Source organism: Rousettus aegyptiacus, unplaced genomic scaffold (genome assembly GCF_014176215.1).
Source record: "Rousettus aegyptiacus isolate mRouAeg1 unplaced genomic scaffold, mRouAeg1.p scaffold_m13_p_1, whole genome shotgun sequence".
NCBI lineage: Eukaryota > Metazoa > Chordata > Mammalia > Chiroptera > Pteropodidae > Rousettus > Rousettus aegyptiacus.
In genome coordinates this window covers 160,262,549-160,275,924 of record NW_023416284.1, presented here as the reverse complement: position 1 = coordinate 160,275,924, position 13,376 = coordinate 160,262,549, and the positions used below count along the sequence as shown (strand labels likewise).

The 13,376-nt window shown below is 38.6% G+C and overlaps 1 protein-coding gene across 3 annotated transcripts in view; it reads right to left on the bottom strand.

Moving 5' to 3' along the window:
* Window positions 1-2,708, bottom strand: part of AKAP7 (A-kinase anchoring protein 7) — a 97,221-nt gene extending 94,513 nt beyond the window's left edge. Inside the window, exon 1 of one of the 3 annotated variants that reach the window (XM_016118397.2) lies at window positions 2,267-2,708. In XM_016118397.2, the coding sequence (XP_015973883.2) occupies window positions 2,267-2,525 (259 nt within the window). In that variant the 5' untranslated portion in view covers window positions 2,526-2,708. The remainder of the gene's footprint in view (window positions 1-2,266) is intronic. The other 2 variants (XM_016118399.2, XM_016118395.2) reach the window with 2 other exon arrangements.
* Window positions 2,709-13,376: the final 10,668 nt, after the last annotated feature.

The following is a 13,376-nucleotide window of genomic DNA, read 5'->3' as shown; positions in this document are numbered from 1 at the left end:
GTTCAAATCTACAAGACTTCCTCAAGTTCTCTAAGCTTTAGTGTTTGGACAAAAGCTGGCAGACATGAATTAAACATATATCCATCATAATGACATTTTCTTTTACGGAAGGTATAAGTATTTTGCTTTTGGAAAACTGTCTTAAAACAACTGACCCTAAAATAAAGCTTCTAAACTATAAATTGTTTTGAGTATTTAAAATTTGGTCTAACCATAGTTAAAATAACCATAGTTAATCATATTTTAACTAACCATAGTTAAAATAAAATTCTATCTTTTGTACAAATCCAAATAAAAGTAATGCTGCTGAATGCACTAATAACAAAGATGAGGTGAAACTGGCAAACTACTACTGCTATTAACAGCAGCAGCTAACATTTGAGCATGTACTATAAACCAGGCACAACTGGAAGCATTTTACAGATAGTAATTCATTTAACCCACACAACTGTGCTGTCCCGGAGGTACTTTTTTACTGATTTTACAGCCTAGCTAATTAAGTCACTTGCCCACGGCTACAACTAGGTCTTAGGGCCAGAATTTAAAACCAGTCACCCTGCTGCCAAAACGTGCCTTTTTGAGCAACATGCCCTACTGCCTCTTAACATAGTTTATAGCACTGTAAATTGAGATAATCAGTCTGGCAACAGATCAGGAGCCATGAAAATGTTCTTACTGTATCTGTGTATCTATGATATACACTGACATAGACTCCTCATAAGTTTAAACATAAAAGAAAAAGTTAAACAGCCTAAATGCCTAATAATAAATATACTCAAGGAAGGAAAATGGCTATAAAGATTGCAACAAACAAAAAAAGTTTATAACAAATACTGACTTTTTAAAAAGCAAAGACAGTACTGCATATGCTCTATGGTTACAATTACATAGGAAGATACTAAAAAATATGTATTTAATATATTTGTATTTTTCCACTGTCCGGTATTCAAATCTCTTAAACTAAATATTACTCTTATAAGAGAATAATTACAAAACCACACATTAAGTATATGTTAATATTCAAATATAAACACATTTTAGCAAATGACTTCATCACTGACCCGTCAATAAAAGAACAAAGGATAGACAGTTGGCTTTTGGTCGCACAAAATGTAAGGTTCCTATCTGGATAGTAAAATATGACTTTATTAAGCAAGAGTCTTCTGTTCGCTCTACTAGGTATATACAGTATGTATAGTACCCAAGAACCAATGGAAAGAGTCAATGGCATCCATGCTAGACCTGGCTTAGCTACTAAAAATAGTAGTAGCATCTTACATCTGGATAAATTTTGAGAGCTGTGTGATAATCAACAAGTCAACTGATCTCCAAGCTTTGGTTTCCTCATAAAAAGAAAACAAAAGTAGAATCCAAATTACTAGAGATAAACGGACAAAATAAGTTGACTATCTTCAAAAGAATATAAGTAAACAGTAACCTCCAAAAACATCTTAAACTTTTGTTAATGAGTAAGGAAGAGACCCAGATACGCTACCTTAAAACCTCAAACCCACCCACAAGGCCTTAAAGATTTCATTCCCATAATTTTAAACATGTTTACAGTAGTTAACGGCTATTATATAACACAACCTAACATTACAATGCGTTTTCTATCTTTTTATGCGTTTATACTACAAAGAACTCACAGAACACCTTCTAATTGGCTGTTGCTCCCTTTCACCGAAAGCCTAACCCCTAACTCGCTCAAACAACAAACTTCAGTTCACAGTAAATGCTGACCTAAGCTGGAAATTAATTCTGGGCCCTGCTACAGATTTGGCGCCGGTTTAAAAAGGTCGTTTCCACACCTAGCAGAAAATCCTAAACGAAACAGTGTGGTGGGTCAGGTCTTTAATGTTTGTGATGTAGAATAAAAACCGATTTTTTTCTGGGTTTTGTGGACCACGCACCGTCGGAGGGTATGTGACAGCACCAAGTCAGGACTAAGGGTCAAAGACCAGAAAGGTGGAGACAAAACTGAAACTTGGGGTGGGTTCGCATCCCTCGCCTCCTGTCGCACCAACAACAGTGCGTGCACTAAAACGCGTAGTTACAAGCAGCACTGATCACATCCCCTTGCACGGGGGTCCTCGGCGCCACACCGAGTCCTGCTCTGAGGGTAGGACAGGAGACTCCGCGCGCTGGGAGCGCCGGGGGTGGGTGCGAGGCCGCCGCGCCCCCCGCCCCCGGAGGCCGAGCGCGGAGCGGGGCCCAGGCCCCCAGGCTCAGGTCGCCCCACGCGGCCGGCTCGGCGGCCCCGGCTCACCCGCTCCGGGGCGCTCCATGGTGGCGGCGCTAGCGGGCCGCACGTCTCTGCAGGCGGCGGCGGCGGCGGCGGCGGCGACGAGCGGGAGCAGCGGCCCAGGACTCGGCGCGAGGCGGAGGCGGAGGCCGGGGCGGGGCCGGGAGCTGGCGGGCGGCGCGCGGGCGTGGGGGCCGCAGCGTGCGGCGCGGGCTCTGGCCGCGGTGACCAGGCCTGCGGAGGCGCCGAGCCCCCAGAGTCGCTGTCCCCGCAGAAGGTGCATGCCCAGGCCGCGCGGGCTCTCGGAACGGGCAGAAGGGGCCGCCCAGATGCGGCGGCGGAACCTCGATTCGGGCTGCGCGCGGGGGTGGGAGACAGTGGGGAGCGGCGACCCGCGCGCAGCGGAGAACGGGGCCCGCTAGGTGCTCGGTCCCTGCTAGGTGCTCAGTCCCCGCCTTCACCCTGCAGCGGGGCGGCCCCTGCGGCTTTAGATGCCTCTGTTATTTCCCGTGGCCCCGCCTTTCCCGTACCACGCTTTGAGAGGTGAGGTTGAGACCCGGCTGAAAGCCTTTCCTGCTTTAGGGTCTCCTGTGGATCCTTGTGTTTAGTTTTGCAGAGAGTATTCAAAACACAGAGTTCCGATTACAAAATATTTGGAAAGAGCGAGTTGTACAGAAACGAGACTTTGGCCACCTATATAGTTAGATATTTTATTTATTTTGCTTTTTAATTTTTAAGCCTTATTGTGGCAGTCTCAAAATTTTAACAATGGTTTTATGCCTACAAGTTAAACAGAACCAGCTACTGGTTATTGAAGATTAAAACACTTGTGTGAGTTAAATGGAAGAAAAGGCAATTTAATTATAAAAAAAACCCCAACGACTTTGATCTTGGAACAGAATTTACCGAATTTTTCTTATAGTGTAAAGAAACCATGTGTTAAGAAAACTAGGTATTCCTTAACAGATTAGCCTCTTTTTCAAATAACACTTGGCTTATCTTGAATGCATCCTAAATGGTGATGGAAGCAAAGACCTCAGCACAACTATAATAGATCATACACAAGTCATAAAGCTTGCTACTCTCACATTTTAAAAATTCTAGCAAGTTTATTTGCTGTGCACACACATAGCAATTACAGACTGATTACAAGGGTGCAATAGGTTCCCCTAAAATTTATCAAATGCCTAAGCTCCCTCCTGAGGTTGACCAGGTGAATAAAACAGGCATTTTTCTTAAGGAGTTGATCATCTAATAGCAGAGAAAGAAACATAACTGCAATAAGTAATAAACTAAAAGCTGCAAAAAGAAATCCATGTTAATATCAAAAGGGATCAGAATATGCCACCCAAAACATGCTACTTCTGCATAAGGATTATTTTGAGTTGAAGACAATTAAGAAACAAACTGGGAAACTTTCTGCCCTCTCCTTTTTGGCCTAAAAGCAGGACATAAATTTCCCTTAGTAAAGATGACAAATTTCCATAACTTATCTGTGTAACCTTATCAAGCAACCCTATTCACCATATATTTCCTAGTCACCACCTGAAAGCAGAGACTGTTAACATCTTTATACTCCCAAATGCATAGAGGTTACTCAATGTTGTTGTATGAATGAATAAAACTCTTATGAGCATCAGATATGTTTAAGTACTTACATTCATCAATAGAAAGCAAGCAACATACCCAAATAAGTTTCAAAATAAGAAACAATATAATGGGTAATCTTAATGTCTTAAAGCTTCATAACCTGAGGCTAAGAATTTGCTAATATTAACATTAATATCTAAATTTTATAGCTAAATGAACCTACCTGCTCATGCCAGAACTCTAGCCCCTTGTGATAATACCTCCCAAATACTTCTGGGGTTCCAAATGGCATCTGACATCAGTAACAATTCATTCTGGGCTGCTGTCCTTGCCTCACTGAGCTCCCCTGGTCCATTCTCCTTTTCAGGAAGTCCTCTGCCCTCTTCAGGCATCGGCTAACTAACTGGTGCTTCACCTGGCCAAGGTGAATCCTCTCAGTCTTCGGGGTGATAGTCTCTTGCAAATTAGAAGTCCAATTCCTCTCCTGTAAATTATATTCTGCTTAAGGGATAGGGCGGTGTGGGTGATGTCACAGATTATTTGGACCTCTGAGAGTGATAGAATTCATTGAGCTAGCACGTTCCTTTACACACAACAGCACTGTTTCTCCCACGAGGACAGCATACATTGCCAAGGTACCTGGATTGAAAGTTTTAAAAAACAGAGTTCAACTGAGTAAATTTTAAAGATCTTATCAGCTTCATTAAATGATTCATGAATTGGTCAGCATCCAGTCTAGCAGAAAGGCATTCCAAGGAGCTGTACGAAATGATTTTTATAGGCAGAAGAAAGCAGGAACTAGGAAGTTATACTAGGCAAAAAAGCAAATTTGTTATGGCAAGGTCCCTTTTCCTTAGGAGACAGTGAGGGTCTATCAGACAGATTTCCTAACTAGTGTTAATTAGGTGATTCCTGATTGACTGGTTTAAGATCCCTTGTCTGGAAGAGCCAAAACTGTAATTAAATCTTGGTTTGGCGAAGTGGGGCTTAGCATAAGCAACTCCATTTGGGGCCTGTTGTCTTGTTTTTAACAGAAGTGTTCAGGTTCGAGCTACCATACTGCTTCACATACTGTTCCACAGCCCCTCTCTGCCCTTCAGGGCCTGTTGCTAAATTGGCTCATTCATCCTGCCAGCCTCCTTTCTCTTTGTCAAGTTCTCTGAAGTCCCTCATTTCTCTAGAGTGATATGGTTCTGTCCCCGTGCATTTTTACCAAACAGGTGAGTTGATGATGTTTTAATACTTGCTCTAGGAGGTGTCAAATGACAAAGTTAAAACAATTTAGAAAAAAGTTTGATGTCTTTTATTCAAGGGAAAGCAATCCATGGATTGGAGGAGTATAGTACCTCAGAAGCAGGGGAGATGCTTCCCAAGTATTATGGGGCAAAAGTAAATTTTATAGAATATTCGAAGAGGCAACACGGAAATGGCATAGTTAGCTAAAAGGTCCTTATCAAGCAAGGGGAAGGTAGACTATCTAAAACTGTTTGGAGGATTGTCATTGATATTATGTTTCCTTGAGAGTGAGGCTTTTCCCAGAAGTGCAGGCTGACTTAGGTTTAGATCTGTGACTTTGTCTGGGCCACTGGGGCTGCCTCCATTTTGTGGGTCCAGATATACAATTTAACTTTATCAGAGGTTCTTTGGTCCTCTCAGTAAATGACAGCTATAAATGGTTAAAGAAGATGAAGTCATGCAGTTCTACAGGACATGGTCAAATATCAGTAGAAAGTCAAGTGGGACCCTTGGTGACCCAGGGTGACTCAGGATATTCCAAATCTCTAACACAGTTCTCTGACTGGTTCATCTGCTGCCGTTTTACCTAATCTTTGGCTTTCAACTTGGCATCAGAAAACCTCCAAAAAGTATGACCTTAACTTGTGGGTTTCATTTAATTCTCATAGTAGTGAATAGCTCTGATTCTGACTGTTTCCAAAATAACAATAAAAGAGAAAGGTTGTTTACCTATCTAGATTTTCCTCTTCGTTCTAAGATTTATACCATTCTTACCCACTTAGCTCCTTATTAAAATTTCATTACTTAGAATATATTTTTTATTCCCCTTTGTTCTTCTTAACTCCTTGAAAAAAAAAAAAAGGGGGAAAATAAAGGAACTATAGAAATAGGTTCCCTTTAGCTATGTGTTCATTTGAAGGTCTCAGCCCTAGGCTTATCCTTAGGTTCAGCAAGTGTTCTCACTCGCTTTTCTTTACCCTCCTTGGAGTTTTTGTGGCCAACCCTGCCATCTGAATTTTCACAGTAGGCAGTCACAAAAAAGTACTGCTTTCCTTCCCTGCCCCAGAACTCCCGCCACATATATTTCCGATAAGGGGACCAATTGTACTAATTTTCCCAGGACCACTTAGTTTTAGCACTGAAAGTCCCATAACCCCAGAAGCCCCCTCAGTCCTTGGCAAACAGACGTTATTGTTACCTTAATATAGATCGAGAAAAATGAGATAATGTGTCTAAAAGGTAAAGATTTCTGTGGACTTAGAGAGCCAAGGAAAGTTTGTAAGAGTAAGTAATATTTTAGACCAGATCCGAAAATGAGTGGATTAAGAGAACTGGAGCATGGGGGTAACACATTCCAGGCTTGGGGAGGCAGGATTGTACAAGTAGATGCAAAAGAAAGTGGGTCTACCAGTTTGACTGGTTCTTGTGACAGAGGACTGGAAGATAAGGCTGCAAAATTAGGTTGGGACCAGATTATAGAAGGTCTTAAATGCCAGGCTAAGCAATTGGGACTTTATTACATAAGAATTGGGATTTGTTAAAGAACTCTGACCTTGAAACTGTCATGGTTAAGGATGGCTTTAGAAAGACATCTTTCAGGTCTGTGCAGAATTTGATGGAAAGGGCAGAGTCAAAGCCCCAAGTCTAGTTTATTCACTGTGGTGCTGCAGGAATCCAAGTGTGAGAGGCAGAAATCTGAACTAGGGTGTTGGCCTTCAAATAAAATAAAAGTGATAGATTTAAGAGATTGCAAGACAATAATTGGTGCGATTTAGCAATTAATAATGTGGAAAAGGAGAAAATGGATTGACTGGCACCAAGATATTAGAAGTGGGGTGACTTGGGTGTTCCCAGATCAATCCAGAATGAGGAGGATGAGAAGTGAGACGAAGTGGGAGAAGAGTTGAGTGAGAAAGATCCAGAAAGTGTGTGCTGTGTGGTGGACCCTTCCCCTGATCTCAGACATCTTCAGTAAAGTCTATAATCAAATTCACCAATCTTAAGTGTGAGTGATTTTGTCATGGAAACCAAAGGCAGGGCTGCAGAACAGAGCTCACAAGGAATAGCGGTGGTAGTTGGGGTGGGGTCAGATCGTTGATTGTAAGCACTTTAAGAATTTGTAGATCTTAAGGAGAAGGCTAGACTTTCACATGCCATCAGAATTTGGGCCAGTTTTGCTAGATATTGAGGGGCAAGAGCAGCATTCAACTGGATTCCATTGAAATGTCCGTGGAAAAGAACTAGTAAAGAGAGATGCAGTAAAAGAGAAAAATTAATTGAGTAATATTGGGGGTAAAATGTCAGAACAAGATGAAGGCATTGATCTTAGGAGAGACAGGAAGGAAGCAGTTTAGAATAGATGGATCCTGATAAGCATTTGGGTGGGGGTCTTGGTTAAGGGAGCTATTTTATAAAGATGTTAGTTTTCTTGATGAAAATAGGTGGTGAAGTCATTTGTTGGGAGAAGACACTGAGGGAAGTCTATAGATGTATAAGTGGTCATAGAAACTCTGGGTTTGGAAGACACCCAGAGAGACACCCAGGGAGAGTCTGGGGAAATAGAAAATTGGACAACTGTGAATGGAGCACTTTTACCATCTTCATGATAACAAAATGAATCTTTTTTCTTGTGCATTTCATCAGCTGCCTGAATCATTACATATTTACTACATTTCTTCCGTTCTGGGTAAGAATAAGAAATAATCACTATAAAAACATTTTCGTCAACAACATGATTTTTTTTCTTCAAATAAAAAAAAGAACATTAACTTATTATGAAGTATATGCTAGTTTGTATCATTACTCAGAAGATAATGATATTCTTATATTGTTTTGGGATAATCTCTGTTTTTATACACTAAAGTAGTGCTCCTGACTACATTTTGGGCAAATGCCAACTTGGAAGATTAGGCTTAACAGCTCTAATTAGGCTTTCTGAATTTGATTAGTGCTGGGGATTAGTTTCTCATTTGATAGTTTATCTTGCAGGATTTCTAAGCTTGAAGCTGTATGTTTTCTTTGTTATTTTTTGTATCATATACATCATGTAAATCATCATAATACTTTCCAATAGACCATTCTGTATTAGTGATTTGTTGATGTTATTTTGTTTTTACTCTCTAGTAAGATTTTCGGAATACCAAAAGGAACGTGTTAAGAGCTATGTTGGATTCCATTTTCTGGGTCATCAGGGCTGTATATTATTATTTGTTAGTTTTATTGTCCTCTTAATGTGCTAGAAAATACTGATGCTGGTTATCTTTAAACATCTCATTGGACATTTTAAATGCATATTTTTTTAAGGTGATAACATAGATTATATTAATAGGGTATTAATATCTGGATTAGTAAATTTCATGTCTTTTCAAATTTAGTCATAGTATTATGTATTTGGCTTAAATATTCCTTGTTTTTAGTTGTGTAATTGATACTTCAAACAATATCACACAAGACTTCACTGGCAAGACTAACCTTATTTGCATGCCAATCAGAATATAATTGATAATTACTATATTATGAGGTTTTATTTTGAATAATGTTAGAATCAGACGATGTAAGAATGGGAAAAAAATAGAAAAAGCTTAAGAAATAAAATCAGAACTGAAGGAGACTTGAGTCTATTCTCTCATACACAGTAAAGTATTTGTTTGATTTTATGTTTTTTAGCAGTATATCAGATTGATCTACAGGGAGAAAAAAAGTACAATATAAAAAGCATCACCTCCCACAAGGCCCTCACTACAATGGATTAGTTATTCACCTTGTACTTCTTCTTTGTATATGGTCACACTTCTTAAATTATCAGCAATGCTGAAATCTAATGGTCAAATATGTATCAAGTATTCAATATATTGCCAAAAACTCACTGGGCCTTACAAATAAGTATCATTGTCCATGGGCAGCATAGTAGAGTGCTTAAGAGCGGGGACTCTGATGGCCAGATTGCCTACCAAATTAAGTATGAGATCTTCAGCTATACACTCAAGGCCCCCAAAGTTCATCTCTACACACTTTATTTTTTGGAGGAAGGGGTTTGTTTTTATTCCCTAACACCTTTCAAATACATCCAATAAACTAATAATTTGTTCTTCCCTGAACATCTCGAAGAATTCAAAAAACTATATTCTAATGTATGATGTTTACTTCACCTAAAATGTCTTCATTACCTGTAAAAAAAAGTTCCAGTCCTTTCTTTTCTTTCTTTTTTTGCACAGTATTTGTTAATTGCTTATTTATCAAGAGAAACTATTCCTTAGCCCAAATATTCATGCTTCATAGTTCAGGACCACAGGTCGGTGACAAAATTTCATGGATGTCACTTGAAGAAATTCTTTGCATTCCGAAATCAGTTGGCACACTAAAAGATACTAGCCTTCCCCATCTCCTCAGAATCTTTCATGGACTTGTAATTTCTGTGGAAATCTGTGTGTGCCTTCTTCCTCGATTTGGCCATACCAAAATTATAGAAAGCTACTACCTCCGGGGCTACAATGATTGTTCCAACAATATGAAATCACAGATGCTTAGCCAGAAGGCCACATATCTGAGTTTCATCAAAGCAGTGGAAGCCATGGTAGTTGTATTTTCCCTTGATACCAACATCTTTCCTGCTCCTGCTGTGTTCTTTAATGCTCATCTCACATGTCCCCTTTATCTAGTCTTCCTAACCAAACAGGTATATTCTTTACTCTGAAATTCCCCTGTGCTTTATTTTCACCTGTGTTGGATATTTAAAAGCGTCTACCTTCCATCATAGGTAATTCTCTCATTGAATAGTTAGCACATTAAGAACGCCTACTATTCTCCTTAGTATTTAGGATAGGCTCCATTTTTTCCCTGAAATAAATGATGAGTTGACTGATCCATGCCTACAAATCAAGGCTTCATCTCATTTATACTATATAAGTGAAATGGAAAATCTAGGAAATTCCTGGACAATTTTTTAAAATATTTTTGAATCTATGATCTTGTAATTTTCTGACCAAAGCCTGTGAATGGCTCACTTTTTGTAAAAATCAATCTTTGCCTTGTTCTCTTTATTTTTTTTAAATATATATATATTTATTTATTTTAATTAGTTTCAAGTATACAACACACTGGTTAGACATCTATAATGTTCATAAAATAATAGCCCCAATTTCTCCCTCTCTTCTCTCACCCTCCACCTAGCCATCACATTAATGCTAAGTGCATTCCCTATGCCATGCTCCCCATCTCCATGACCATCTATCAACTACTAATTTGTACTTCTTTAACTGTTCACCCCATTCTGCAAGCCTCCCAATCCCCCTCCCCTCTATTGATCACCAAATTGTCCGCTATATTTGTGAGTCTGTTTTTGATTAGTTTGTTCTTTTTGTTCCTTAGATTCCACATGTAAGTGAAATCGTATGGTATTTATCTTTCTCTGTCTGACTTATTTCAGTCAGCATAATAACCTCTAGGTTCTTCCATGTCATTGCAAATGGTAGGATTTCATTTTTTTTAATGGCTGAGTAGTATTCCATTGTGTGCATGTGTGAGTGTGTGTGAACCATAATTTCTTTATCCAGTTGTGTATCGATGGGCATTTAGGTTGTTTCCATATCTTGTTTTTGCCTTGTTTTCTTTGCAGGGATTTGACTTCCATAATTTCCAAGGCTGTATCTCAAAGTATTTGACCCTAAGATCTTGAGCTAATCAGAAACAAGAAATTTATTAGCAGTTTCATGTCACTGTCTGGAAGGAGCTGCTCTCTGATGTGCCCTCCACAATGACTGGGCTGCTCTGTTGTTTGTTAACCCTCTCCAATTTACTTGCCTTACTTTGGATTGATCGAGACCCCCTGCAACCTCTTGCTTCCATTTGTTTCCCCCTCTAGTGATATGGAAGCGATATTCTCTATGTTGATTTTTTAAGGGGTTGTCCTAGTTAAAGGGAATACTGACAAAAATTTAAATATCTTTACCCTCTTCCCAGATAGCAAAAGGACTTCAGAAGGTTTTAACCTAAAACTATCATATGCTATTATTTCCTAATAATCTCTCTTCTCTGACAATGTTTAAGAATGATCTCATTGAAAAATAAAATTAAAAATCATCTCATTGTCTTTGGAGCATTCTAGTTTTACTTTTATGAGTGTAGGCATGAATTTATTTACTTAACCTCCTAGGAAATGTTGGGCTTCCTGAATCTGAGAATCTCTCAATAACTTAGGAAAATACTTTGCCATTGTTTCTCTTTTTCTTATTCTAGAAATTATTATAATTTCTTTTTTGCCTATTATTATTGCCTAGTTCTTCTAGAACTCTGATTGCATTATGTCAGAAATTCTGACTTTGTCCTCAGTTTCTGACAACTTCTGTATTCTCCATCTCTTCATCTCTCTGACATTCATTTTGCATAAATTCTTCAAATGTTCTTCCAGTTCACTAATCCTTCCTTCAGCTTTGTCTAATATGCTGTTTACCCCAGCCACTGAGTTTTGAATTTCAGGTGTTATATTTTTATTCATTCATGGGCCTCTATTTGGTTCTTTTTAGACCTATTTGTATTTTCTTCTAGTCTATTGCTCATGTTTTCAAGCTTTTTTCCATTTCTTTAAGTATATTAACCACGTTATTTTATATTCCATATCTGATAATCCTAATAGTTAAAGTCTTTGTGGATTTGATGATTCTTTCTGGCTTTTTTCCCCGGTTTCTACTTATATTTCCTTTATTTCTTATGTATTTTGTGATTTTTTTTTAATTGTGAGCTTATGTTGGAAATTCTTTGAAGCCTGGTTTGAAGTTACATTCCTCCAAAAAGGACATGGCTTTTTGTTTTGTTTTTGTTTTGTTTTTGTTTTTTTCCCTTCTATGTCACCAGGGGGCACTATTAACATGGAAGAATTTAAATTAAATTCTCTATTTGATATTTTATACTTCATAGGTAAGGTTGCCAAATAAAATACAGGACAGCCAATTAAATATAAATTTCAGGTAAAAAAAATTAGTGCAATATTTAGGACATATACTAAAAAATTATTCAAACTTAACTGGGCATTCTCTATTTGTATTTGCTAAATCTGGCAACCTACACATAGGTAGCTTGAAACCCACATAAGCACTTGCTTGAGGTTATGAAACCTCGGAGAATTTTTTCCCCATTGTCTCAGGGCAATGATAAATTTGTAACATCATCTACTGTAAGGTAGATCTTTAAGGTAGATTTATTTCTTGCTCACTCTTATACTGAGTGTGTTGTTCATTAGACTCTCAGATATATGTAGTGAATTATTATAAATACTTGGCTTTATCTGCTATCCTCTGCACACTATGTAATTTTCATATAAACTTAATGTCCCTTAAGTTGACCCTTAGGGTAAAAACCAGCTTCACAGATTACTTACCTCCGTCGACATAAGAAACGTCTAAACCCGGATGAATTTTTATAAGAGTTTATTTGAGCCAAACTGATGATATGTGCTAGGTGGCAAGATCTCAAATGTTCCTGAGAATAACAGTTTTGCAGCTTCTTCTATGCATTTGAAATTAAGAAGGGAAAGTAAGCAAGATTGTGTGAAGGTGGGAGAAAGCGAGGCAGGGATTGGATTACACAGAATAGCTAAGATTATTTGCTTTCGAAATGGTGGTTATGTTTTAGAAGGAGGGGTCTGAAAGGGAGCACTTCAAAGGTGTGTTAATGCACAAAAATGAAGGACAGGGCTTGCTTAAGGTGAAAATAAACCTTTTGTTCAAGAAATTATATGCCTGGGTTGTGACTACCCGCCATGACCCCACCCAGTTAGGAATTTATGATCAGATCACCCTGTAAGGTTACTTTTTATAGATATCTTTTTTTCAACCATACTTTTCAGGAGTCTTTTCCTTTTCTTTTTTGTTGTTTCCACAGATTACTTACATTTTTGCCTGATCCATAAAGCCTTTACAAATATTTTAACATAGTTTATCCAGCATTTCTAATTATTTTTTGGCAGCAAGAGGTCAGACAAAAAGGTGTGGCGAGGGAAAGTCATTCACAATATCTCAAATGATATTCTATCAGAACCAGATATCCTTTAATCCTTCATTCCTGCTAGCTCTGAAATCTGGTATTCTCGGCAGTGTCTCCTCCGAGTTTTAATATTTCTTACCAATCCATTTGGGTGTAGTCCAGAGTAGTTAGTATCATTTGACTTGGCTTTCATACTCTGCAAAGACTGGTGATTTATCTAGGATAGAGTGTGGGAACCTCGCTCTGAGCACCATTTAATGACTTGGGTCCACTATCACAGTTATTTCCTACCAGTGCTCTTTCTCTGAGGCTAGAATCTATTTCCCCATGT